General features: G+C 39.3%; 2 protein-coding genes across 2 annotated transcripts in view; both read left to right on the forward strand.

Annotated features, from left to right (window-relative positions):
- The window catches only part of srrm4 (serine/arginine repetitive matrix 4), a 63,724-nt gene extending 52,079 nt beyond the window's left edge, over positions 1-11,645 (forward strand). The window contains exons 3-13 of the mRNA XM_054611832.1: positions 936-1,019; positions 1,173-1,253; positions 1,342-1,368; positions 1,601-1,651; positions 3,783-3,866; positions 4,888-5,053; positions 8,696-9,018; positions 9,226-9,420; positions 10,210-10,311; positions 10,423-10,578; positions 11,381-11,645. Of these exons, the coding sequence (XP_054467807.1) occupies positions 936-1,019; positions 1,173-1,253; positions 1,342-1,368; positions 1,601-1,651; positions 3,783-3,866; positions 4,888-5,053; positions 8,696-9,018; positions 9,226-9,420; positions 10,210-10,311; positions 10,423-10,578; positions 11,381-11,645 (1,534 nt within the window). The remainder of the gene's footprint in view (positions 1-935; positions 1,020-1,172; positions 1,254-1,341; positions 1,369-1,600; positions 1,652-3,782; positions 3,867-4,887; positions 5,054-8,695; positions 9,019-9,225; positions 9,421-10,209; positions 10,312-10,422; positions 10,579-11,380) is intronic.
- A 3,231-nt stretch (positions 11,646-14,876) lies between these two features.
- On the forward strand, positions 14,877-26,143 carry hspb8 (heat shock protein b8). The gene is made up of 3 exons (XM_054611119.1): positions 14,877-15,501; positions 19,150-19,213; positions 24,914-26,143. Exons 1-3 carry the CDS (start codon positions 15,060-15,062, stop codon positions 25,089-25,091), a joined length of 684 nt encoding a protein of 227 aa, XP_054467094.1. The 5' UTR covers positions 14,877-15,059; the 3' UTR covers positions 25,092-26,143.
- Positions 26,144-27,472: the final 1,329 nt, after the last annotated feature.

A 27,472-nucleotide genomic window follows, 5' to 3' on the forward strand; every position in this document is an offset into this window, starting at 1 on the left:
TTAAATAAAGATGAATTTGATCCATTCATATCTCATGATCAAGGGTCAGCTCGCCTAACTTATCTATAGTGGTGTCTAGCCATGCAGACACTTTTTTGTTGTTGTGGTTTTTCAGAAGTATTCTTCTCCAAGATTTCTTTATCCATTACAAAACAGTGGAGTTGAATGGAATGACGTTTGTGGTGCTCACAGCAATGAGAAGTGACATTTGAAATTGAGTAAACACACTTTCATTTGTTGTCATAGGGACTATTTCTTTAGTAGATTCCAGTTAAGGCATTTTTCAATACTTTGAGCACTACCAGTGGAAGTCAAGTTGTTCTATAACTTCAAAATACTTCAATGACAACTTTTTTTATTGTTTTTATTTACATATACTGCCAATATTTTTAAAATTCTCACTTTCTACTTAATCTGCAAATGGCAACCATAATGTGGTTAAGCTGAGAGAAAGCTTGTCATTCATGCAAAGACAACACTTTATTACACGTTGTTGATTACACTCTGATCCACCAAGGGACTGCCACAACCTCAACCAATGCTTCACTTTGAAAGGTGCTCAACTTCCTGCCTTGGTACTGATCTCTGGCATTGGATGTAAATTATTGACTTCAGAATTGTCCAATATGGACGTAAATCTTAGATAAACGGGTCTGTTGAGATTCCATAAACTTCCATTGTGTTAGAGTGGAGGCAGAAATCTCAGATACCTCAACACTTGGGCAAATAAAACTAGAATCTCTATGGCTAGATAGTACTAAAGGTTAGCCAGAAAATATCCTCTTTTTTTGGGACACCCACACTGTAAATGAAATTCCAAAAGCGCAGATGTTGGGATTCAGACGGCGTAACTCTTGCTGCACAGATTTCACATTTAAAATCCCGTCACTGGAATGAATACTGAAGCGTCTTCTCTGCTCTGTTTCTGCTCACAGCCCCTCCTTTGATGAGGAACTCTCCCCTCGGCCCAAGGGGAAGAAGAAGAAGAGAAAGTCTGAACGGAAGAGGAAAAGGAAAAGGTCAGTCCCCCGAAAAAAAACGAGATGACTCTGCACTGTGGTGTATGTTCGGACGGATTCGTCCTGTTTCCTGAAATAAATAAACCGAGACATGTGTACAGGAGGAAGCTTGGTACTCTGTGGGGTTCATGTATATTTGTCCTCCGGCTTCAGGTCTCCTTCCTACAGCCTGTCGCCACTGCGGAAGAAGAAAAAGAAGAAGAAGAAGAGCTCCAAGAAAAGCAAGCGGCATAGGTAGCTCTTGCTTACTACGACAAAATATCGGCACAATGACATGACGTTTATTATAAGGTGATTCAATTTTATTTTTTTTATATTCCAGGTATACGTCCAAAAAGTCAAAACACAGGTATGTGTGCAGTACGATGATTGCAAGATGTTGTGCAATATTTTAGCATGCCTTGTGTCTTTGTGTGTGTCATTTTTAAAGGTTAAAATTGTTAATTAAAAGAGCAAAAAAAAAAGGGATACATGCTTTCTGTAGGATATCCAACTAAAAAGCCAGTGCCCTTTATGTAGCTCTAAGAAGTGATTATCTTAAAATGCATCGCTCATCGTTCTGTTCTCTGTCATCCCTCCAGCTCTTCAAGTTTAAAACACAAGAGGAAGGATGAGCGCAAGCACAAAAAAAGGTCAGTCTGTGATTGTTGCAGCAGAATCAATGTACTCTCTAAATCCTACACAACTCTTTTGTGACCCCCTCCTCCTCCTCCCATGTTAAGCCCGTTCGCCCTTTACAGAACACCCATCGCTGAGGAAGAAAGGGAGAGAGAGAGAGCGTCCTCCGAAGTGCTCTCATATAGGGTTATGATGGGTGAACACAGAAACGTGCAGGCTTTTATTTTTCTGAACAAAGCGCGTAAAAAAAACAAAAACTTGAGAAAGAGGAAAAATAGATTGAATCCTTGAGCCACAAAGAGAGAGGGGGGGGGAAATAGTGGGGTGAAGGAGGGTAAGAGAAACCAATTTCATGCTGTGATCTCGCCACATTTTATAATTCGACTCTGGATGAGCAGCTTGTTGTTTGTAAGCACAGATCCGAGTTCAGTCGCTGCTTACTTCAACAGAAACCGCTGCTTTCCATCTCACTTCAACTCCTCTCCTCTCGGCTCTTTTGTGCTCTTCGTTCCCTCGCCGTTCCTTTTATCCACTCGCCCTCTCTGACGTGCTCTCCTACAGGTCATATACATATCAGAGAAAACTAGATCCAAACATTTGGCAATACCAACACATTTACATTTGTACAGGGCTGCAACTAAAGATCATTTACAATTTTTTATAAATATGTCCGTAGTATGAGAAGTAATACATCCACGGGTCATAGATTAATTGGTTAAAGGATAATTCTAGTTTATTACAGCTTCTTATTTTCCTAGTTACTGATTTCATCCACACTCGTCGACATTTTGCTGTAGCAGTTTTTCATGGATACATCTTGCTATATGTAGCTAGCTAGCTTTGTAGTAAGATAGCATCCTCACGCTTTATCTCTCCTTCTCTGGTGAGCAATTGTTTCTCCAAACTGGGAAAAAATGTCAGTGAGCACAACCCCAGGTCTATTTCAACTGTTTTGAAAGTTAATACTGAGGTCTGGGAAAAAAAAAGAAGTTCAATGGGTAAAGAAAGGTTTTAAAAGGATATACATTTAGACCAAGTTGGGGAATGAATGAGGCATCACAACTGGACGTAAACCTGGAACATAGTGGGTCATGATTGTTGCCTTGGACAACAAATTGTCAGCTGTACACATCTACAGTTTACAGACTAACTTCCTGGTTAGTCTTGGAACTGCCGTACTTTGAGCCGTTGAAGACAAACACGTGTTTTTGAAAGATTATTACAAAGCTTTTGGGTTCACATATTCAGTTTTGCCGACAAATAAAGTGGTTTAGATAATGTGGCTTAATTATTTGGTAAAAGATCTTATCTAGAAAATAAGTTATTGCAGGGTTCCCACACATCTTGGAAATCCTGAAAAAATAGTTGACCAATTTTCCAATCATTGAAAACACGTGGAAAATGAGTAAAAAAATAAAATTCCCTGGAAAATCTTGTGAGGTCATGAAAAGGTATTTCAACATTTTCCTATTTCTTTAAGCTGCAAATGAAGTAGTCTATCTATCATAACTCCCCAAAATGGATAACATTGCCATCTGAAAGAGCCAAGTTATGTTCAAGATCATATAAAGGTTCAAATGGTAGTTTATGGACGAGAGTATTTGGAACAGGCTGCTCTCGTTAGATTATCCAAACAAGTCATGCCACATGGTAGCACATGCAGGTTGGATTACATTTCATAACTTTCTTCCCAATCTATTTTTTGCACGCAAAGGTTTAGGATTTATGATTCAACTCCGGCTCAGATCAATGGTTTCAAATGTGCGTTGGTTATTGTTGAGAGAATCAAACCAATGAACCAGACTTCCACAGAGAGGAGCATATTAGTGTATCGCTGTCTGTCATACCAGATAGATTATCAGGGAAAACGTCCTGGAAAATGATTTCTAGAAAGAGTGGGAGCACTGAAAAAAAACCTGATTATAGCCGTGACCAAAAAGCTGTAGTGTAAATCAAAAGTTTAAAAATATGTGCAATGGTATCGAAAAGATAGGAGCAGCAAATACTCACATTTGAGAAGCTGGAATTTGAACCTGATAAATGACATCATAAATTAACTAATTATAAAAATGGTACTTCCTGTGGATTGATTATACTCTTAGCTCCTTATCCACTCGTATCCTCTCTCCTCATCTCCTCCTCCAGTTCTCGGACTCACTCACGGCGGAGGCGACGCTATCGGAGGTCAGAGTCGGACAGTTCTTCTTACCAGTCTTCCACAGAGGACAGGTACGATCCCATCCCTCCCCCGTCCTCCCCCTTTACTCCCTGAGTTTATCTTATCAGCTCGAGGTGTCTGCCGAGTTCCTGGTCACACCACAGCGATGACTGATAAGGCAGAGGTGACTTCCTGATCTCAGGCACGACCGGCCCTTATCACAGCTTCACAGGAAGTGGCCCCATATTCACTCCACAGATCGATGCACTCAGTTTTAATGACGTATTGCAACATTTTGAAAGATGAAGGATGTTGTTTTTTTTAACACGTTTTTATGGATTATACTGAACGGGGTTGACGGCATAATAATCCCAAGTAGCTAGAAGGAAAAACTGGACGATTCAAATGGTTATAAGTAATGCTTAGATAATCATTGATCGCCACTGAATGTTGCATCTTTAATAGCTCAATTAACATAAATTATTTTAAATCTGTCTAGAGCTATTTATAACTAACTCATTACTATGAGTTTCCTTGGGAAACAGACAACTTTTTATGAATTTATGACCTTATGAACATAACTCAAGCGCCATCCTCTTCCTTTGTGACATAAATCAAGACGTCATTTTCCAGTTTTTTTTGCAACCAGGTGGCCAACAGAATTGTAGTGAAATCAAAGCTGATAGGGAGCCAGAAAAACACTGACATTATATTTTGCAGTCAACATTTACTTCATATTGATAACTTGTCTGTTGTCACTTTAAGCAGAGGAAACCACGATTGAAAATCAAGATATATTGAGCTTTAAACTACACATTTATACAGCTGAAAAAACAGCTAATTATCCACAATTGTTTTCAGTTTTTCCTTGACAACACAACAGGTTACAATTTATTTTTTAAAGGTGGTCAAGACAAAAGAACAGAAAAAAATGTTGCTCAGGTAAATCCAGATATTTCACACAAAAAAATGTCCACAAAAAGTGCATATGTGCTACTTTTTGTTCCACTCACTGTGGTGCAGAGTTTGCTGCAACTGAAAAGAAGCATTTACGTCACAAAAACTAAATCCAGTATTTCCCCCCGCCCGCAGACACCCTCTGCAGAAATCTGTGGTGCATCAGGCTTTAGGAGAGCTGGCAGCCGTAGTAGAAGAGTCCAACGGAGTGCTTGACCACACGGACATGAAGTGGAGACCTGAAACCAAATCAGTGTGTAAAACGGCTCCAAAATATCGCTCCATCCTCTCCACCGCTACCGTAAGTACACGTCAGGACTCTTAACGTTTTCTGCCGCTGGTTCAGTTTGATTTCCCAGTTATGGCAATTTAAAGCAGCTTAAAATTTCCATTCCACATCCTGGTATTTTTTTTCAATCAAAATACAGTATTTTGTTAGAAAATGAATAGTCTAAATCCATTTAGCTGTTCTCTAAAAGATGAATATTAACAAAAGGCCAAAACTATTCATGGCCTGACTCTGAGCTCATTTTGTCATTTATTGTTTTTCAGTTTTTAATACTAACGCCACATAAAAGACTTCCCATTACAGTAATGATACCGCTGGAAAAAGACACGTTCTCTATATTTAGCAACGTGAATACAGTGTTTCTAAATCTCATATTCCCTTCTGTCGAGACATTAAATTTAAATAAATATTTTATTTTCAAGATCTATTTTTTACAACACGTTTATCCTCCTTTATGAAAGATATATTTGTTCTGCGATTGTATTAATGAATATTCAGTGCCAATATTTTAAAATAATCATTTCTGTGCATTGCAAATGTGGTCAAGATTAAGAAAATAACAACACATGGGATACAGCTTTATTTGTTTACCTTAATAAAATATTTTTATATAAGTATAGATTTGTAGTTGACTGCTACAGGATGCAATAAAGCCTTTAGTTTAGTTTAAGACCTGTCTTGGTAAATATGTTGCCTACTGCAGAGCACACTGGTGCAAAAATTGTAGCGCTGCACAGGAAGTGAAGCCCTTTTTCACAGACCTTTTTTGATCGGATGTGCCTGATTGGGATTCAGCTGTGTTCGCATATGAGACACTTCAGTTCGACCTGCCTGATCAGGTAGTGATCGGAGATATTTCGGGGTCATAAGGAGCGTCTTTAAAACCCATTTAATTTGCTATAAATTCTTCCCCTGTTATTTTTGCTGCTTACTCTTCCTCCCTGAGTGTTACTTGTTTTATTGAAGAGTAACAGCTAACAGAGCTCCTGCTCCTGGTGTTAAAAACCTTTAAGCTCCTATAAATTCTTCACAGTAAAAGTACCCGTAGTTTTGAAATTTAAAGGCTTTTATTGTGAACAAATGAAGGAAATGTTTGGTTTTCATCAGCAGTAACTTAACAGGACTCAGACAGCAGGTTTTTAGCAGGTTTCAGCTGAGCTTGACTGAGATGTCTGAGACCTGTGTTTAGTAAATAAGCTGCCAACATGCCGTTCACACCTAACTGAGATCTGAACTCAATGCAAACCAGGCCACCTCGGTAGGTTTTCTGGCTAATTGGATAACAAAAGTTCATTGAAAAGACGAGTGTAACTACAGCAAAAGGTCATCAAAAGTGTGACATACTGTGCTGCAGTCAAAACTAAGAGCTTTAAGCTGAAGGGAGTGTCATCCTGCTACCTGTTCTGTCATCATTTAATATCTGTGTTATTGTGACGGATAAATAATGATCACTTAGAATAATTATTTACATTTTCTTGCCATGTTTGACCCCCAAAAAAAGGCCAGAAAATCTTTGTAAATGCAAAAAAATATATAATAATTTACTTTCTTACACTGATCTAATGAAACCATTGCGGTTAAAACAGTGAAAAGGACAAAGAGACTCTTGTCCTGTTGTCATAAGAATATAATGTATGGATATTTTTTTTAATTTGTCTTAATACTTGCAGTTTTTCAGGAGCTGCGTTTGACATGATACGGTTAAAAATATGTCCTTTTCACTTCAGCCCTCCTCAGTCCCCTCTGGTCATTGCATCTGTTATTAGTCATACTTCCAGCTGTTCCTTTAAGTTGTTAGATATCAGATTTGACCCGCAGCTGAAATGAAACCAACAGAAATGAAACATCTTTAAACTGTGATTGATGGCTTCTAACTGTTTATTGCAGGTTGATTTAGCTTTTCCTTTTTTTTTTGTTAAAGTGATGTTCTCCCTAAGAGCCTCATAAATAAAGCTTTGTCCTTAAACTCATTGTCTCATGCTTATTGGAGCATGAAATATATTACGTTTTCTCTCCAGCAATCATTAAATTATGCTAATTGCACAGAGAAATGTTTTTTAATTACACACCACAGGGTTTTAATTGAAATTCAATAAATGAATCCATATATTGAGTCTTGTCTTTCAGCAGGACTTCGCAGTTAGTTAGCTGAGGGGTTGCTTCACTGTGTCACAAGTATTCAGTGGTGTTTTCATTTATTTATGGGTTTTGGTTTGGTCGATAAAAAAAGTACATCATTTTAAAAAGTAATGCAGAATGATCTTTGCTTAATATTTCCTTCCCCAAAAAAAGCAATCCATAAAGGGAAAGGTAGGTATGACCGTAAAGAACAAACCCTCAAAAATATGAATAATTGACATGAATGTGGTTGATTACTGAATATGTCAACCTTAGTTTGTATATATATATATAAGTTATGAATTTGTGGATTTCTTTTGTGGTGGAAGCATAAGAAACGTCACAAGAAGCATTTTTAATGTTTATCTGAAGGCAGCCTTCATCTCCAGGTGACAGTGAAGAATGTCCATGATTAAAATAGTTTTTTTTCTGTAAGTGAAATCTTTTACTTTTGTGTACGATGCGAGTGGTAGAAGACGAACAACGACTTTCCCTCAGGGTCGGTCTTCAGACTAGATGATGGGAAACTTTAGGGAGGACAGACTGCATAAACCTCTCGTAGTAAAAACATAAAAGCGAGATCATCATTTTATGAGATTAGTTAACTTTGACGTAGAGTCAGTATCTTTTTCCGTCTGCTGTAGAAGAACTCAGTAGTTCTACTCGCATACGAGCTCACTTTTAAAGTTTTCTGGGATTTTTCGCTCCGGAAAAACTCCCAAAAACAATGCACCATTAAGGAAAGAAAAAGGAACATGCCAATATAAATCTAACTGGCTCTGGGTTTGAAGAGAGGGTTATTGTCTTTTTCTTGCAATTTACGACTCTAATGATGCACTTATGTTGCCCGCTCTTCCCTTTTTCTTACACCTTACCTACTTAAGGAGGAAATCTTGATTGGTAAGTCGATGCTATCTGCAGATTTAGGGCTTATACTTGTAGGTCGGTGCAGGCAAATGATTTTTACTTCTTACAGGAGAAAGAGCACAGTCATCTGTCCCATTCTGAGGGCTTTCTTAGTTAGACTGATGGGATCTCTCTTTGTCTGCAATCCTTTTCATTTCTACATAATACCCATTTTGTGATGTTTGTTCGATGTTCTTTAAATGAGGCTTTTCAAAGGGGCTATTGTTTACTGCTTTTTCTCCTCACTCGAGTTAGAGCCGGTAGATCTTTCCAAGCATAGCTTTTCCTTTCTTCTCTGCTCTTTTGTTGTTCCTTTCATATAATTGTTTCTTAGTTTTAGACAGATTTATCTCAATTTGTTTTTCTTCTTGATTTCTTTGACTTAAGTTAAGAGTTCAGACATTCCTGTTGGGGTTAATCGCATGCTTTCAAATTTGCATGATGTCTTTATCTTTCGAAGTTTTCTATCCCGAGAAAAAAAAAAAAGAATTTAAAAAATCCTTCTCTGTGTTTTCAAGGGAATATGTACCTTTTTGTACTAGAGTATTCACAGTGCATCAGAGCAGATAGCAGGTGTCATTTATCAACACACGTTTGGTTTTAAGCTGCAGCCCGTTTGTCTGTTTGCAGATTATGTCGTCAGAACCCGCAAGAGAGATTTTACACGGAAAAGGGTCTCAGCATTTATCTGGCCGGACCGAAGTTCCGCACGATTACGATTCGGGGAATGACACGTCTTCGCCGCCGTCGAGCAAAACGGGTGTTTTTCAGGCGAGTGTCACTGACAGCAAGAGGAACCACTGTAAACGTCTGGCCTCGCCAGAGAAGCTGAAGTTCACCTACAGAGACAATGCCTCTGATTCAGGAAACTCTGTGACCAGCTACGCCTCCCTGTGCAAACCTTATGTGGAGGACGGCTTGTCTGCAACCCTCTTCAGTGGAAATGGCAAGAGGTAATGTTGTGTTGTATAATAAATAAAAAAATAACCTGGGAAAATTGCAAGCTGTTTATCTTCTGTTTCCACACTCTGTTTCCTCTTTTGAAATATTCATTTCATGAGTGAGAACAAGGGAGAGCATCTTCTTAAAAAAAAACAACCCAGGATGCAGCCTGAGCTTCATCCCTCAAAGCAATGAAATGTGTTTTTTTCCGTTTGCAGAGGGCAGATTACCTTGGGGTGTCGGGTGGAGGTTGTGAGATCTCCAAAGGCCTCCAGCTGTTCCCGGAGGAGGAGAAAGTCGTCTGGAAGGCGGCTGAAGACGCGGTCATCCAGCAGCAGGAGCAGGAGCAGATCCTCGGGGAGCTCCAGATACTCTGGCCGCTACTCTCGAAGCCTGTCGCTGTCATCCTGCAGGTGGGTTAACTACTTTTATGTTTTACATCTCTAATATCCACTATTATTAGTTATTCTGAGTACATTTCCCTTTTCAATTAGTACATTGCACATAAAAAAGTGGGAATGTGGGTGACTTTTGGTCCAGTCCGAAATATCTCATAACTGTCAAATGGATTGGCATGAAATGTGTTAAAGACATCCATGGTGCCTGAATAACAAAACATATTAATAGCACATAGATATTGTAAGGACATTCTGTGTGACATGATAAGGCATTTCAGGCATTTCATGTGTCTTTTTATGCCAAAATGTTACGGTTAATCGGCAGCAGAAGCTTTAAGCAACAAAATCAATTGAAAAAAACTTTATGGTTGGGCTTAAAATAAGTACACAAACTAAGTAAAACTCAAAGAACCTAAGGTATATTCGGAAAACACGTCACAAACATAGAAAATTAGATAAACTAAGTAAAACTTTAACCATCTAAGTTACGTTCCGAAAACATTTCACAAATATAGAATAAGTCCGGAAACTAAGTAAAACAGGTCACAAACCCAAAAAAAAGGAAGTAATTGAGTTAACATGTGAATCAGAAGAGACACATTCATTTATCAACAAAACACAAATGCTTTCATGATATTTTTGCAAAAGGAAGTTGATGAAAAGGTGCAGCGGTTCATATTTTATTTTGCAGAAATTATAAGAATTTGCATGAAAATATGTGCAACATTTCATGTAATTGTTACTACTGCTGCTTTGCTCGATTGCGGGGGATAATTGTCTTTTTTTTTTTTGTCTGGTTGCCAGCTCGTACTCGCGCTCACCGAGTTACTCTGCTGATCCGAGGCGACGAGGCAGCGTGGCCAGCCTGAGCTCCAGAGGAAGCTACTCCAGACACAGCGCTGACAGGTGAGCTTCACCAAACGCTTCAGCTGCTCAGGACTCCTCATGAGGAGAGTACGGGAAACAAATATACACCCACAATTGTTTAATGTTCACTTTGTTGTGTCTGCCTCCCAGACTAAGACACAGAAAGAGAACGCATAGCTCCAGAGAGACAGATGTGAAGCATGCTCATAAGGTTAGTGGGAAGAGACAAAGACGGAAATCCTACTCTCCTATGAAGAAACGGAGGAGAGACTCACCGAGCCATCTGGAAGCACGCCGAATCACAAGGTACTGCTTCACCCAGCCGGGTTTATTTACAGCTACAATATACTTTATTATGCCCAGAGGAGACAAATATGTACTGCTGCTCCCAAGACCCAAACCTAGAATCTGCCTCATAGTGTTGTTGAGCTGCACACCTTGAAATGGCATTTAGCCAGAGGATGAGATAACCGTCAGCTCTGAAGCCACCACAGGTGATGAAAGGAACAGATGGTGCAACACAGGCAATGTTAAATATAAAAAAAAAAAAAGTGTGATGTTCAGTTTTTTTAAGCAGATCTTGTCTGCCACACGGTTAGCTTTACTTTTCTTTCGTTTCATACTTCATATGCACAAAAAAACACAACACTAAACTCATTACATGCATATTGTCTTTTCAAATTAAAACTTTATTCATAGGTTTACTAAGTTTTTGGGTTTACTTACACAACAAAAGTACTTGTTTAGGTTTAGGCAACAAAAGTACTTGGTCAGGTTTAGGAATAAATTGTGGTTTCAGTTAAAATAAATATTTTTTTTACGTAAAACCACTATATTTGACAACTAGAAAAGTCCACATAAGACCACTAAATAACCAGCTAGTCGCTAACTTTGTTTCTCTGCATGTTTGGTGCTGAGCAGTGAATTTATTTGAGCTTTTTGTTATTAAAAAAGAAGGACGCTGATGAGAACCAAAATAGTGAAATTGCTGCTTTAAGACGAAAATAATAAACTAGTCATTTGACATATTGTGCATATGAAAACAATGATCAGTTTAGTAAAATTCACGTAGCAGCTTTAATGTCCTTTGTTTTTTTGCTCTCCACAGTGCCAGGAAGCGACCCATCCCTTACTTCCGACCCAGCCCTTCCTCCAGCAGTCGGTCCACCAGCGTGTCGTCCTGGAGCAGCCTCTTCACGCGCAGCCGCAGTCGCAGTCGGCTCCACAGCGTCAGCCGCAGCCGCAGTCGGAGCCACAGTTACTCCACCTACAGGAGCTACAGCCGAAGCTCCTCCTGGAACTCAATCTTTGGGACCCGCAGTCGCAGCCGAAGTCGCGGTTCGTTGAACAAGCGTCACAAAACCAGACATTAGAGTTTTATAAGAGCACATTAAGGGGATGTTAGCTCACGGCCGTGCTCCAGCGGTGGATGTTGGAGTGGAAATGTCTCCGCAGGGGTCCGACCACGTCTTCTCATTGAGGCAGTGTTGTTCTCTCTGCCCAAAGAGACCACTGGAGACTGAATGTCTTTCTGTTTGTTTGTTTTGTTCTTGTACTGCATCCTCTTGCATCAGCACTCACAATGGCCTGAGACTGTTCATCTCTTAGATATTTACAATAGAAACCAGAACAGTGTTCCTCTATTTGGTCAACCCACATTGCTGCTCTTTACTTTATGTCCATTCATTCATTTCCCATTAAATTATTCTCTGAAATTAAAGCTAAATATTTATTTTGAAGTTGATAGTTCTTTGAAATAGTGCATAATAAGGTGTAAAGGTACCAATAAGGGTTGAAATTTTCATTTTTTTGGGGTGATATACAGAATGTGTTGGCTAATGCAAGAGCAGATGCACCAGTTTCACAAGACATCATGAATCTACCGTCCCATATCAGGTCTGTATGTTGAGGTTTTTTTTGCCGAGGTAACATTTGAGCCGTTTGATCCGAGTTCTTACAAATGGCTCGTTGTCAGGAATGAGGAAAAGGTCTATTGCCCTGATCTCTGCGCCTCACGAGGTGGAGAACAAACGCGTTTTGAACCGGCGAGGGCGGCCTGACGGCGAGCAAACTGGCTGTCAGCTCAAATGTCAAGTTAATTTATCCTCTGATCAAGTGGAAAACAATTGAAATGTCAGTCCATGTAATACAACGGAGAGCGATCGAAACGCTGCACGGGGACCAACAATCTTCACCGTGTCGGAGGAGGTATTTTACTTGACAACTCACGGCGAATTAAACATAATGGATCTGTTTTTGGGGAACAAAAGGACACTTTAAATGACTTTTTTTTATCTGTACTTTCTTTAATTGTGCAGCACCATCCTTATTTATTGCTTATTTAATATTTATTGGTTTGTTGTCCGTCTCAGTCGTGGTCAATCTTTCTATGCAACACTGTCAATTCATAGTTGTTATGACACTGCTGTAATTTATGTTTGGTTTGTTGGTAATTATTCTTGGGTTTGGTCACATTACTCACACATAAACCTCAAACTAGAAGCAGATGTTCAAAATGTGAAAAAAAAGGTCTGACCTTTTGTTTTTGGGTGCTTGTTTTTAAATCAAAGGTTTGACATTTTAGGAAATATGTTAATTTGCTTTCGTGCCAAAAGTTAGATGAGACGATTGATACCACTCTCATATTTGTCTGTTAAATATGAAGCTACAGACAGTTAGCTTAGCATAAAGAGTGGAAACAAGCTGCTTTGGCTTTATTAACAGGTTTATAAAATCTCTGGTAATGCTGGGCCTGATAGAGGGAAGGGGGACCCAGGAGAACCAGAACCAAGACAGCTCTAATAGACAGTCAGAACCACTGCTGCTGTAAAATGAGAGGTTTTCTAAAGGGAGTCTGGTGCTCAGAAACACTACCGCTTTTGTCCACAGGGACCGCCAAACTCAACACAAAATAAAAGTTCCTAGTAGAAGCTTAAAGATCTGTTTTTGGTCTCCACCAACTTCAGAGGTATTTCTATCCGTCTCTTTAGCCACTAAATGCTCTGAAAGTTCATCTTAGCAACTTTAAATGTAAAAATAACAAGTTGTGATTACGAGAGGTTATTTAAATGACTACTTCTTGTTTGGATAAAAAGAAACCGTGAACTCTCCACCGTTTATCTGGAAACCTGAAGACATTTCTGTACGAAATAACAAACGAGATATGAAAGATAAGCTGTTTCTTGTCCGTATGCTAAGCTAAGCTAACATGCTGCTAATCAGAACTTCATATTTACCGCTCACGCTTGACAGCGTTATCAATCCCCTCTCTCGGCATTTCTCAAAGTGTCAAAATGATTCTTCGAAGTTAATTTCAAGGCGGCTTTTTCCCCTCCAGAGTTTGAAAACTGCCTCTCCGTATAATTACAAGTTATATTTCTCTATCACTTCAAAATCCATCATCCCGTCTGTGCCACTGCTCCGGGGCCCCAGCAGACTGCTCTCTATGCACCCAATACTCTCAGCTTAGCTCCCTGAATGTCGACGAAATTGGACGAATGAGGGAAAGTGACTCAGCGTTAAGAGTCGTCCATAAACTCCATAAAACGATGGCGACCTGACCGGTGGAAGATTTGTGCAGTCGAGTCGATGAAACTTTCTAGACCCCCCCCTCAAGTAAAGTTTACATCAGTTCTTGTGCAAAGTCATTTTGAATATGTAATTACTGTGGTGTAAATATGCATCTGCATTGTATAGATTGTACAAAAAGAAGTTGTGATTATTTTTTGATTTGACAGAATGTCATTGGGGCCTTGTTGGATGTTAGAAACGTTGATATGATGCATCGGAAAGAGGAAAAAGACGACAAAAGTACCCATCAGCCATCAGTCAATGGACTCTGGATGTCTTTGTGCTGAAGATCCCTCCGATCATGTCTTTTGTTATTTTATAAAAAAAAGTCCCAATAACAAAGTCATATAGCAATAGTGCTCCATTGTCCTCAGTGTTAAATTATGCATAAATCAACATTGTAATAACTTGTCGCCTGGATAAAAAAAAGAAAAAAAAGAAATCAACATCTCCTTTCATTGCGTGTTTAGAATGAGCTCTATGAAATCATGTCCTGAAATTAAAAAAATCTTGTTTTACGGTCTGAAGACGCACTTCTTGAAACACTAGCCCTCTTCCCAGACTCCTTAGCTGTCCTGTTTATTCCGTGCTGTGACATCAGTGTGTGTTTGACCCCGGAGGCTCTGCGTTATCTGCTATTAAAACCCCAGTGAGTCACCGGGAGGAGGGAGCTCCAGGTCATGTGTGAGTGACATGTGGACAGACTAAGTTTGGAGGCTGGTCTCTGGTCAGCTGTTGCGCCTCCCCCTGCAAAAAACATCCACACCAGCAAGTAATTACATGTTCATTTAACTCTTAATGTGGTTTTTTTTACCCTAATAAACAGTTGGCACAGATTATTTTGGAGTGGATCAGTGCGTAATTTGATCTTCTTCTCTTTACTTTAAGGATTTAAAGACTCTGTTTGACTTCTTAGGAAGATATTTCTTGCAGTGTGCGCGTCTCCAGATCCTCCCAGTACTTTCTGGGACTCGTCATCTGTTGCCCAGTATAAAACCCAGAGCCAGCAGGGGTTTAGTGCTTTAGTTAGAGCTGTTTATACTGGGACACTTTGTTGTTGGTTAAACTGGTGACTGGTTGTGATGCGCAACACCAAACACAGATAAAGTTTTACTCCACATAGATTAGTTCTGTTTAGTTTGTTTGTAAAGAAAAAGTTTTGGTTTTTGGGGTTTTGTTTGGTCCAACTTGATCTGGTTTTGAAACTCATCTGGACGATGGCAGAAGGAGACTTCTACACGATGGGAAACCGGCAGAGGTTCCCCCGGGATCCGTTCGGGGAGTCGCCGTTCAGAGACCAGTCCCCGTTCAGGGACCAGCTCGGGTCCAGGTTTATGGAAGATGAATTTGGGATCCCAGCTTTCCCCGACGATTTGGCGATGGATTGGCCGGGTTGGGCTCGTCCCGGCCGGCTCGGGACGCGCCTCAGCACGTCGCCCTTCGGCAGCAGTTTACGCACCGGCTTCCCCTCGCGACAGTCCTCAGGAGGCCCCACGGTGTACACCAGCAGGTACGGGGAGCCCTCCTCCAGGAGCTCCCCGACCGGCAGCAGCACCAGCAGCACCGGCGGGGAACCGTGGAAGGTGTGCGTAAACGTGCACAGCTTCAAACCGGAGGAGTTAACCATCAAAACCAGGGACGGATTTGTAGAAGTGTCAGGTGAGTCTGATGAGGTTCTAGAGGCCTGGAAAATGAAATGAAAACTTGTTTTTGTTTGTTTGTTTTTTCTCCCCAGCAGGATACATAACTTTATAATCAATTTATAATATGATATAATAAAATATAATCATTTAAGATAAGGGTTTTACTGTTGGTACCAGAGACTGGAGGTCAGAGTGAACCCAGCTGGTCACTTCCCACTGTGACATCCATCAGCCCACTTTTATTTATAGAGCACATTTTAAAAACAACAAACGCCTTTTAAAAGGGGATTTAACATTCCAAATACATAATAACTGCCTACATTTAACACATATTGCAAATTAAACACGTACAGTAGAATATAAACTAAATTCATTGAGCAAATAATATCATCTGCTTGTGAAAAAACAACAAAAAGTAAGTGCAGTGCTGTAACTTCTATTAAGGACATTGAGGTCATGCCCTCAGTATTGTTTATGGGAAATAATATATTTGTTAAAGGTGTACTTTGCAATTCTTTAGGACTCAATGAAAATGTCTTTCTGGACGAACTATACTAGTTAAATATAATAATATTGTTTTCTCAGGCAGAAATATCTCTCTGGCTGTGTGGAAATTTGAATTAAAACAGCATATAGAACTGAATTAAGGAAGATAAAAGTTCAAATAAATATAGTTGCAGGGTATTTATAATACAAACATATTCAAATAATTGAAAGTTACAACTTTTTTCTTAGCAGGATGGGATTTCATTGAAGGAATTTGATCTCTTGACCTCAATATTTCCATAACTTCTCCTCCCCTCACTATATTTGTTTTATTTTTAAGACAAAAATATCTTAAACAACCACCATGTGAGACATAAAACTTGCACAAAACAACGTGCACATGTAAAATACACTGGAAAAAAGCAGCAGTGTGGCCAAAACACAAGCCAGAATCCTCTCTCTCTCAGGATCTTCACTCCGACCTGAGTGAGAAAACAGCAGCTCCTTCTCTTTGGCAGCAGATTCGAAGCAGCACAATGAAAGTCCTCGGCGGTACGACATGCTCTCAGCATTAGTGAGTCTTGATATGGAAGAGCTAAACAGATTTCGGGTGCTGGGACTTTTTTCATGTTGGCAGGCGGATCCTCAAGCTCGGACACCTGTTTCAGATTCCTGGAGACTCACTCCCTCAGTCAGCCACCAGCTCGATTTAGATTTAAGGCAAGGCCTCCGTGACAACAGTCTCTGTTTACAATAAGACGAGCCGCCTTTAAAAAGAGAGAATGTTCTGGATGCAGGCTTTTTTACCCAGCAGGCCTTCTGTCTCCTGCTGGTGTCAAGCGTTCATGCCTAGTCACTGGTTATGGGAGTAAGTCACATAAATGTCTTCCTCGTGTTAGTGAATTCCAGGGATACCCGAGGGCGAGGAGGACTAAAGCCCCCCCCCCCCACTGACTCTGAGTTTTTTATAAACACATTGTTGGTATGCCAGTTGGGTCATTCAATCAGCGCCATTTTGGGCCTGCAGTGACTCACCCCCCACCACCACCACCACCGATCTAAAAGTGTGACACACGGGGAGAGTGATAAAAGCATGCTGGAGGTGTTCAGTACACGAGTGAACAAATGTTTAACACAGAATCCTCCACATGAACTCCATGTACTCATCATCGCTGACAGTTCACCTAAAAGGAGCCATGAGGGGCGTATAAATCCCCTGATAGTACTATTTAAATGTTACTGAATCGTACTGAAAAGTTTTAATCTTTTTTCCCCTTTTATAAGATGATTAAAAGATTACTGAAGAATCATAACAAAATTCCCAAAATAAAGATTTTAAGATACAAGCTAAACTCACAAAAACAATTCAACAAGCCTGTCAGCACTATAAATAGCACCTGTTATAGGCCTCGTTCTGTACTGGACTGAGATAATCCAACCAGGAACAAACTAAACTCACATAAGACCCATCCAGTCCGTATTATATCCCATAATCAGGTCGAGACAAACGTGTTTTACCGCTGTTAGCTAGCTAACGTTCCCTCCGAGGAAGTGACACAACAGGGATTTTTTTAAATAAAGAAGTGATGTGGGAGACAACTCTGCGCCAGTAGAAGCTCCACTGCGTTTGGTGATGAAATATGACCCTGGATACATTTAATTAGGATTCATAATGGCAGTGATATATGAACAAACATTTATTTTACAGCTGACAGAGGCTTAACACATCTGGAACCGCCGAATTGAACACAAAATAAAAGTTTGTTGTAGAAGCTTAAAGCTCTGTTTTTGGTCTCCACCATCTTTGAGGGTAAATATCCGTCTCTTTGGTCGCTAAATGTCATTTAATCAATTCTTTACGTGAAAATACAGATTAGTGCAGCTTTTAAAAGAACTAACAAACTACATGGTTTCACTTCTTTTTATACTTTGTCAATGGTTCATTATTGGTTTCTGATCAATCTATCTATGTAATGTTTATAGATGTTTTACAAAAAATGTCTAAAGGTCATAAACAAATACTTAATATAGTTTACACAATGTTATAATGTCTGCAACAATAAACTATGTATCAGAATATAATAATTATTGTCTATTATCAGCTATAATACAATATTTAATTTATTATATTTCATATTATACAAACTCATTTTTAAATAAATATATAATAAATATATATTAATGTATAATTTACAATTGTAGAATTTCATGTAATTGTTATGAAAAGGTAAGATAACAATTTACTAAAGTTGAATTAACTATCAAATAATCATTTATTAAAGATGGTTATCGTAAAGTGTTACCATCCCATCCTCCATCTTTCCTCAGAATAAATAAAGCATTATTATCAGCTATGATACAATATACAAATAATGTATAATAAGCCATGACATAAATTAAAAAAACTAATTTAAAGAACGATATAATAAATATATAGATATGATACATTTTATATTTTATAAACATGGTTCATTATCATGTAATTGTTACCAAAGTTTATTAAACTATCAATTTATCATTTATCAGTGCTGGTTATTATGAAGTGTTGCCGTCCCGTCCTCCGTCTCTCCTCCCAGGACATTCAGTATTATTAATATTACATAGAGCATCTGGAATTTGGCATCTCTGTCGTGAGAGCCTTAAAAACAAGGAGAGGCAGCGACTCGCCGACCAAACCTCCATTATTCATGAACTGGGACCAGTTTAAAGTGTTGGTGAGGTTTTTAAATACTAATGTCATGACTTCACCGGTGATCTTATCACCGTCCTCTCTGGAGGCTTTAACTCACAGCAGCTGCTATGGCAAACCCGAGAGAAACAACGGGCGTAAACAAAGCTAGCAGGAGGTGTTTCATCATGTTCATGTTCATCTCCACCCACCCAGTGGCCCCAAAGTATAAAAACACACTGTCACTGGTTGAGCAACGGAAAACTGTTTGTGCCAAATGAACTGGTTTTGATCGCAGTGTCATCACCAGCTTTTTGTGTTTACCTCCATCATGAAGCTCATCGATACATTTTAAAGGTTATGATCAAATCGGAAGCGGTGAAAAGGACGCTCATTTATCATCCATGACGTCGCTAAACTATTTAGATTAAAATATAAATCAGAGGTTATTTAATTTTACTCTCCTCTCACTCACTTATTTGTTGTTGTTGTTGTTGTTTTTTCAAACAGGAAAACATGAAGAGAAGCAGGAAGAAGGAGGAATAGTCACAAAGAATTTCACAAAGAAGATACAGTGAGTATAATCCAGCTGATGGATGGTGGAGGCAAACTCTCTTTTTCTCTCTGGGAGTTTTATGGATATTGTTATGTTTATTTAAGACATATCTTAGTGTTTTTCTGTAACGTATAAATATTATTCAAAAGAAACTGAGCAGAAAAACACTTTTCTATCCAGCTACTCACAAAGATTTAAGCAAGCTGTTTCAAGGGGAAAAAGTAGACATGTCTTTAGATTAAGGGGTCAAAAGCAAAAAATGATTTGATTTTAAACTTAAAACTTTAAAGTTTATTTATAATTTTGCACATATGTCTACACGCTCACTTTAATTCCCTCTTAGTCTTGGCTTCATTTCGTTAAGAAAATTGTAGCTACTCTTTTTTAAATATTAATTTATGCAACAATTGTTTTGGAAAGCTCTATATGTGTTAACTTTGCTAGTTTGCTGAACACTAACATGACCATAACAAGACAACATGGACAGAAAAAACACTGACACTATTTGCTAGTCAATCAGAAGCTAACCTACAAGACTTTAACTCCTTCATGGAGAACTCTTAAAGGAAAACTTTACCAACAAAATGACCATTTGTAACTCATTTACTCACCCAGTGTTACCTTGAACTCCCATAGAAAACCTTGTTTTTCTCGCATGTCTCCACGGCGACCAGCGTATCCAAAAAAAACACTTTGGAGGAATCGAGAGAGACTGTGTCAAGATAAATTACACTTGGATTATACTGCACCTGTTGTGTGATTGTATACGGATGTTTGAGATAGATAGATAGATAGATAGATAGATAGATAGATAGATAGATAGATAGATAGATAGATAGATAGATAGATAGATAGATAGATAGATAGATAGATAGATAGATAGATAGATAGATATCTTTATTTTCGTGTCATGCACAAAACGTACCCAACAATACAGCTGCAGTGGACCCACATCTCATCAGGTCCCATTTGATTACAAAATAAAAGGTTGCTTCACCGCTCCATCTTAAACTAAACATTCTGCCTTCTCTCCCAGGCCTGGCAAATACAATCTGCTACAAAGAAGGTTCCTTTCCTGAAACACAACTCAAGTTTTCCATAGTCATCCAGCCAAAAGAATTCAGCATAAATGGAAGTCATTTTACTAAAGAGGACTTCCCTTATGTCCTCGTTCTCAATTTCACCGAGCTCACACAACAATACTTGTACTTAACATAAAGTTCTGCGTTATACTTATTCTTTATGAGACGATAAGTTCGTAACTTTTGTTTACGCCATATATCAACAGAAACAGTTTGGTCCTAATCTCCTGAATATCACAAATGAACCTGTTCTATATAATTAATAAATAAAATAATTAAAATTCCTAAATTCCCCAAGACTTTATAATAAAGTTTTCCTTAAGAATTCCACATTACATGGGGAAAATAATTGATATAAAAATGGTATTCCTTTACATAGAAGAGTACTTATATTAAAAAAATACAGAGAATCATATCCTTACTCAACAACATGATAACAACCCTGTATCATTGCTGTTTATTTACTTCCAAAGCATGTAAAGGTCAGTCCACAGCTCTCTCTTATCAGCTTCAAGTGGACAAACAAACTCCCCTAATAAAACTTGTCAACACTTCCTAACACTAGAACACTGACTCATGCTCTACACGGAGGAGTATCGGTGCGTTTAGCTTCAGGGACGTCTCACATGTCGTCGTCGACTGTTTGGTGTTGGAACTCATCCGAAGCCAAAACAGGCCACAGAAGTTTCCACAGCCCGCCCGGCTCTCCGCCTCTCTTTAATTGGGCAGCGTGAGGGCTTCAAACAGCAGAGCTGCTAATCGCTGGTGCGAATCGCCGTCTCGCTGGCGCGTCACTCCAGTTCTGCTAATTTCCTGTTGGCTAATTAGTAAGCAGTTGTGCTCCTCATATCACAATCCTGGTAATTGGAAAGCCCTCAGATCAGGCCTGTGCTCCTCGGCTAGGTAAAAACCTGAAACCAATGACTGGCAAAAAATATATATATATATATCTATATATATTAGGGGGGGTTCTGGTGGGGGGTGGGGGTCAAATATATAAATAACTGACCTCGATACTCAAATCCTCTGCTTATAGTAAAATAGAGAGACAGCACAGAGAAGTCACAGTACTGGTTTGTAAAGCTGAGCATGTACTTTAAATCGAGCACTAAGTACTTTTTCATTCTGTTTCTTCTGCAAAGATACTAAAAGCTGTCAGATGAATGGAATAAAATGCAAATATTTCCTCTAAATATAGAAGAGTGGAAGAATAAAGAAGATAAGAGATAAGATTATTCTTTATAAGTCCAAGAGCAGCAAAGTGCAACAACAGAAAGCATAAGTAAAAAACAAAACACATTTATGAAGAAGTAAAGATATAATAAATAAGAAACCATAAAACAACAAAAAAGTAATATATCATATAAGCGAACTGAATCACACATAAGACATATGAAATGTTGATATAGCATGAATCATGAAATAAGAATATTTTATGCACCTCACAATAAGACTTACTGTAAGTTTAGTTCTACAGTAAAGATATATTTGTGAATGTTATTTCCCACCACTTCATATATGACCTACAAATGATTGCAACAAGTTCATGCAGATATGAGCATGAGGGGAGACAGCAGGTAAAAAGCAAAGTAGATGCTCCTAAAAGGTAAAAAAGCAACATTTCATTATACAAATTATTGATAGAATACACTGATGATTTATGGTAAACAGGGTCCAAGGTAGGATTTTTCTGTTGAACGTGAATTGTGTCAGTTATTAACCAAATTAGTTGTTTGTTAAATCAATTCAGAGGGTGTAGAAAGAAAAAACCTTGGGTCAAAAAAACAGTACAGTATGCCTTAAATGTTTTACACACACACATACACTCATCGGGTCCGGTCTCACTGTCTGGTCTCGGTTCTGTCTCTGGATCTGTGTTGGGGGGGGAAGCATATTGGACAGTGCTTTGGCAGCTTTACAGAATCAATGTGTGAGATTAAATGTGCGCCTGCCAGAGGTAAATAGACTCCCCAAGCCAGACAGATAAGGTTTCTGCTGGAGACCCACGTTAATGGGCCGGCTGAGGGATTTGACTTTGTCAGAAGGGGCGACTTTGCTTTGCAGCGATTGGCTCCTTGAAGGAAGGTGGTGGTGGTGGGGGGGGGGGGGGTACTTCATGTTTGTGTGTGTGCGTGTGTGTGTGTGTCTATGAGAGTTGATAAAAGATATTAAAGATTAATAGCAGGCTGGTTTACACTTTACTCACTTCAAATACTATCTATAATTTAGTTGTTTCCTCGATATATAGACCACTGAACAGAACAAATCATAGAGTTCTGCAGGAATGAGTCATAAAAACCCAGACATGAGTCAGCATTTTTTTACACTTTTGGTTCCATCATCTTGAATTCAACACGTTTTTAGTTAAGTGCCAAAAAATAAGGTCGGTTGAGTACATTTCTAACCTAACACTAGTTTTTAACATCTTGCGATTACATTTAAGTTAAAAAAAATTTTATAAAATTGGTGTTCATTCCTGGACATTTTCTTGCTGAAAAGAAATGAAATATGGTGTAGTTTCCCACAGGATGAATTGTAATATATATTTTTTTCATCCTTTTAACTTTTCCTCTTTGGCACCACTATCAGTTCAAGTGTTTCCAATACTTTAGTTTACCTAATCCCTGCAAATGAATAGTAATCTCATCAGCCTCAACCTTACTTCGTGTTAAGTGGTATCCTAAGATGGTGAACATGGTAAAAATGATTTTGGCAATGAGATGCAACCTGTAGTTGGGGAAAAGGAAAATTGCAAAAAAATAAAGAGAAAGTTGCAATAATTATCAAAGAGTCAGAATCCAACAGCATGTTTACGACTGCTAAACTTCAGCATGTTAGCATGATTTGTTTGTCCTAACATTGATGATACAACGTGCATTGTTTTTTTAAGAAAACCTTTCCACTAATATGAGTGAGTCAATCAAAGCTCTAAATGAGATCTGTATAATTGTCTGTCTTCAAAACTCTGGTTCTCCTCCATCTTCCCCTCCACCCGAAACCCCACATATACCTGACCGCCTTTGTCCTCGGAATGATGCAACTTATCTTTATTTGGCTTGAATTGTATGAAGGTCATGTTTTTCGTTTCGGTTTTTGGTTATCTGTTTTGTCAGCAGGATTACAGAAAAAAACACACCTGCCCTATTTTCATTAAAAACTTGGTGGAAGGACGAAGCATGAGCCAAGGGAGAACCCATAATATTTTGGAACCGATCAGATTCACGGGGCGGATGCAGGATTTATCTTCCACTTTTGTGAACATTGCCAGCTACTGCGGGGCATTTGGTCTTGGCGGAAGTCTGTTTAGGTTCTATCTAAATTGGATATATTATAATCCGACTCTTGAGACTCTGTATTTCTACTTCAACAACTTTCTCCATTTTTTGTTATTGCCTTTTTCCCCATCTATTGCACCATTAGCCATTTAAATAGTTTTGGGGCCTCTATGTGATTTCTTTTTTTAAGCTAAATAAGACGCTGTGTGTGATATTTGGCCACACAAATAGACCTGACTTGACCCTTTCGTCTGTCTGCTTCTGTGTGGAGAGGTTTTCAGCCCCTTCTGACTTATTTCTCAGTGGAGTGGGAAGCCAGTGGAGGGTCCTCTCTAATTAAATGGAGTGCGAACCCACAGTCTCAGTCTCCTCGTCTGAACGGCAGCCTGATGTTTATATTAACTCCCAGAGACACTTGGCTGCTCGCACAGAAAACCCACAATACCCATATTTGGCCACACTGTCTGGACAACGAACAGAGTTTGCCTGGATCTCTGTGTGTTTGCCTCTGCAGCGTTTTGGAAGACTTTCATTCCAAAGTGAGGTGTATTATTTCGAAAATAAACCTGAAATCGACTTGATAACTAAATACCAGTATCAGTTTGACAATGTCACATCATTAAATATCATTGATCCAAAGGTAAACCTTTCCATTCTGCAGCTCTGGCTGAACTTCCTGCAAGTTTTGCAAGCCAATTAGCCCCACTCTTCTCAGGCAAATATAACATTTTCAGCATGAGAAGTGTCAAAAAATATTAAGCAAAGAGGCAAAAAAAGAAAACATTGGCAAGCACAAAACGAGCTGTTATAGCTATATGGCAGACGAGAGCAGCAGATTAGATTTACAGGTGTTAAACCTCTGCAGACAGACACTCTTGTTAATTGGGATTCGGGTTTAATTTATACCTCACACCTGGAGCTCATGTGTGTTTTTCTCTCTCCTCGTCTTCATCGCAGAGCTGGAGGATATTTTAATGAAAACTCCTTTCAGTTCATCTCCTGGGAGGGAGATTTTGTGAGTGTAGAATGAGTGTTATAGCCAAGGAGGACTGGGTGAACATTTTTTAATAACATTTTTTTTTTTCTCCTAAAAATGCAGCGTTAAGATCATCTGACCGCAGGCTGTTTATTAGTACTGTGTCAATAAAAAATCCCTGTATTTAACAATTTTTGCAGTGAACAAGTTTTGCACGACCTCTAAGCAGGAAGTGAACTGTTTCTCGAGGCTGTTTCTCCGCATTTTGTTGCTCCCACTCGTGCTTTTAAACATTCTGAACACACAGCAGCTTACAGATTTTAAACTTCTGCTACTCTCAACATCTCAACTTCTAAAAAAAAGAACTCTCTTGCCCTCCCCTCAGGATCCCGATAGACGTGGACCCCGTGACCGTCTTCGCCTCCTTGTCCCCCGAGGGCGTCCTCATCATCGAAGCTCGGCAGACGCCTCCATATTACCTCTTCAGCAACGAGGGCTCCCCGCAGGGTGGAGACACACAGGAGATGGAGGCCCTCAAGCCCCAGGAGGCCCCTTTAGTCTGAAACCCAGCGTCCTCACTAATACACTAAATCATCTGCACTATTGATTACATGTTTGATTGGAAATGTGTGGCCTTCAGCCTCATGTTGAAATGTGTAGAATATATAATCGGTAAGTCCTGGTGGAGGTTCTTATTAAAGCTGCACAAGGTTTTAAGTTTACAAGCAGAAAGAATGAAGATCTTCCGTTCCCCAATGACAGAGATGCCGTAGATTTGTAGAATGTAAACCCAAAATTCAAATGCCTAGAAGAAAACCAAACTGAAGATGGGTTTTTTTTACCCCTTATTACAAAGCAATTACAGACCAGCTGCTTTGACAAACATGTACTCATGTTTAATTTCTTCCAGTATACCCAGTTTGTGCCTCTCATGTATAACCGTTAAATGCATATCTTCCGATTTGCAGTGAAGTTTTATTGGATTTTTTCAAGTTCACAAACGTAAACTTGTCTTGTGCAGCTTTAATATTATATATAGGTATATCCTAAGGTTATGCAAGAGCCTTTGTGCGGCTGATGCATTATAAGTCAGAGCATTCTCACTAACCAGCAAGTTAATATGACACTGTTTGTGAATCATATTTGTATTTATGTTATGTAACATGCAATGAATTAAGTGGAGTTTTTTTTTGCATTAGACGTATTTATATGTGATTTATTTGGTTTTAAAAAAACGAAACAAAACAAATGTGCCTTTTAATCACTTGAGTGCCTTGACTTCCTTCAGTTCTACAGCTGTTTATCTTTTGAGTTGATGAATGTCACTTAAACTGACAAGAAACGAAAGCAAGCTCCCTTTTGTGGCTTTATTATGCGGTGAATCGTATTCTACCAAAGTGTATTGTAAATATACTTCAATTATGTGCCAATTCATTCTATATATTAATCTGAAGTGTTACAAGTTTTGCAACATGGTTTTGCGTTTTTTTTTCCTTTTCTATTTGAGCGTTCTGAAAGATGGCTGCATGGATGTTGGAGCGGACAGACTGACTTGTTTGCCAAAGACGTTTGTCTCCGGCCTTTTCTTTTTTTTTTTTTTTGTCGACGTCTTTGTTTTGGCTGATTCAATAAAATAAATGTCCAGCCAATCTCCCAGTGTGTCTTAACATCTGTGTCTTTTTTATTGAGAGCCGTGCCACTCTCTGGCCTGGCACCAAGGATCCAGCGAGCCTGTGGTGTTATTGTTGGATAACAGAAGGAATTGGGCAGCAGATTAGCGGAGGGCTTAGTGCTGGGTGAGATTGGCACCGCCGTGTGCTGCGGAATGGGCCGAATGCACGGAGGCAGCACTGCCAGAGCTTTTGTAGGCAAGTGCACACAAAAAAATATAAAAATTTGGAAGCAGCTATTTGCATGTTGTGTGATGCAAAAAAATGCAATCCTCTCTGTGTATTGGAATCAAGGGGGATAATCAGCTGGGAAAAAGTTTTCCTAAACTGGGATCACACTGCGGATACAAACGAAAAGGCCTCCACAGTTTTGCCTGTGCAAAGGCGTCGCTTTGTGTGACGTGCCGGCTCACAGAAGAAAAAATAAAACTGCTGTATTTTACTGCTATTAGACGATATGTGGACCTGCGCTGCCATGGCAACGTCCTAATTGGGCGAGCTATTCACGTGGAAGTGACTAATGCACAGCTATGCAAACGTATAGCATCAGATTAATGTCAAAACCTTTTAGCTGAAACGGAATGATAATTAATCACTTTTTTTTTTTTTTTTTTTTTTTTGCACTCATGTATTTTCAGAGGTGGCTATGAACACGTTGCTCATGACTGTGATCACTTATTCAGGCACAGTTGCAAATTCACACAAAAATTGAGAGGATGTGAAAACATGTAGATATAATGAGTGAAGCCAACACTTTATTTAACATTTTCACATGCTATTGCTTTATTGGAGCTCCAAAGACAGCATGGTTATGTATTGCCATCTCTATCTATCGTCTAAAATGCTTTGCTTGAACTGGTGCAAGGCAAGCTGTGCGGGCTGTTTCAGTGTTAAGGTTTGGGCCTCTACTCGGTGTGTTCTTGTTTGACGTCAGCGACCTCCAGCTCCTGGCTCGGGGCCTCGCTCGGTGGACTCTCGCCCAGCTCCGGCTCCTTAGGGTGGGTGATCTCCTCAGCAGACTCCCCTGAGCCCGTCATTACCTGGATCTCTCCATCCACGGCTGGTTCTTCATGTTCTGGCTGTTTGGATGTAGCTTCATGTTGCTCAGGAGGATCTTGAAGACCCTCTGCGCCTTCGCCATCTACAGGCGCTGACTCTGCGGCTGGTTCTTCATGTTCTGGCTGTTTGGATGTAGCTTCATGTTGCTCAGGAGGATCTTGAAGACCCTCTGCGCCTTCGCCATCTACAGGCGCTGACTCTGCGGCTGGTTCTTC

This window comes from Anoplopoma fimbria, chromosome 13, assembly GCF_027596085.1.
Source record: "Anoplopoma fimbria isolate UVic2021 breed Golden Eagle Sablefish chromosome 13, Afim_UVic_2022, whole genome shotgun sequence".
Classification (NCBI taxonomy): domain Eukaryota; kingdom Metazoa; phylum Chordata; class Actinopteri; order Perciformes; family Anoplopomatidae; genus Anoplopoma; species Anoplopoma fimbria.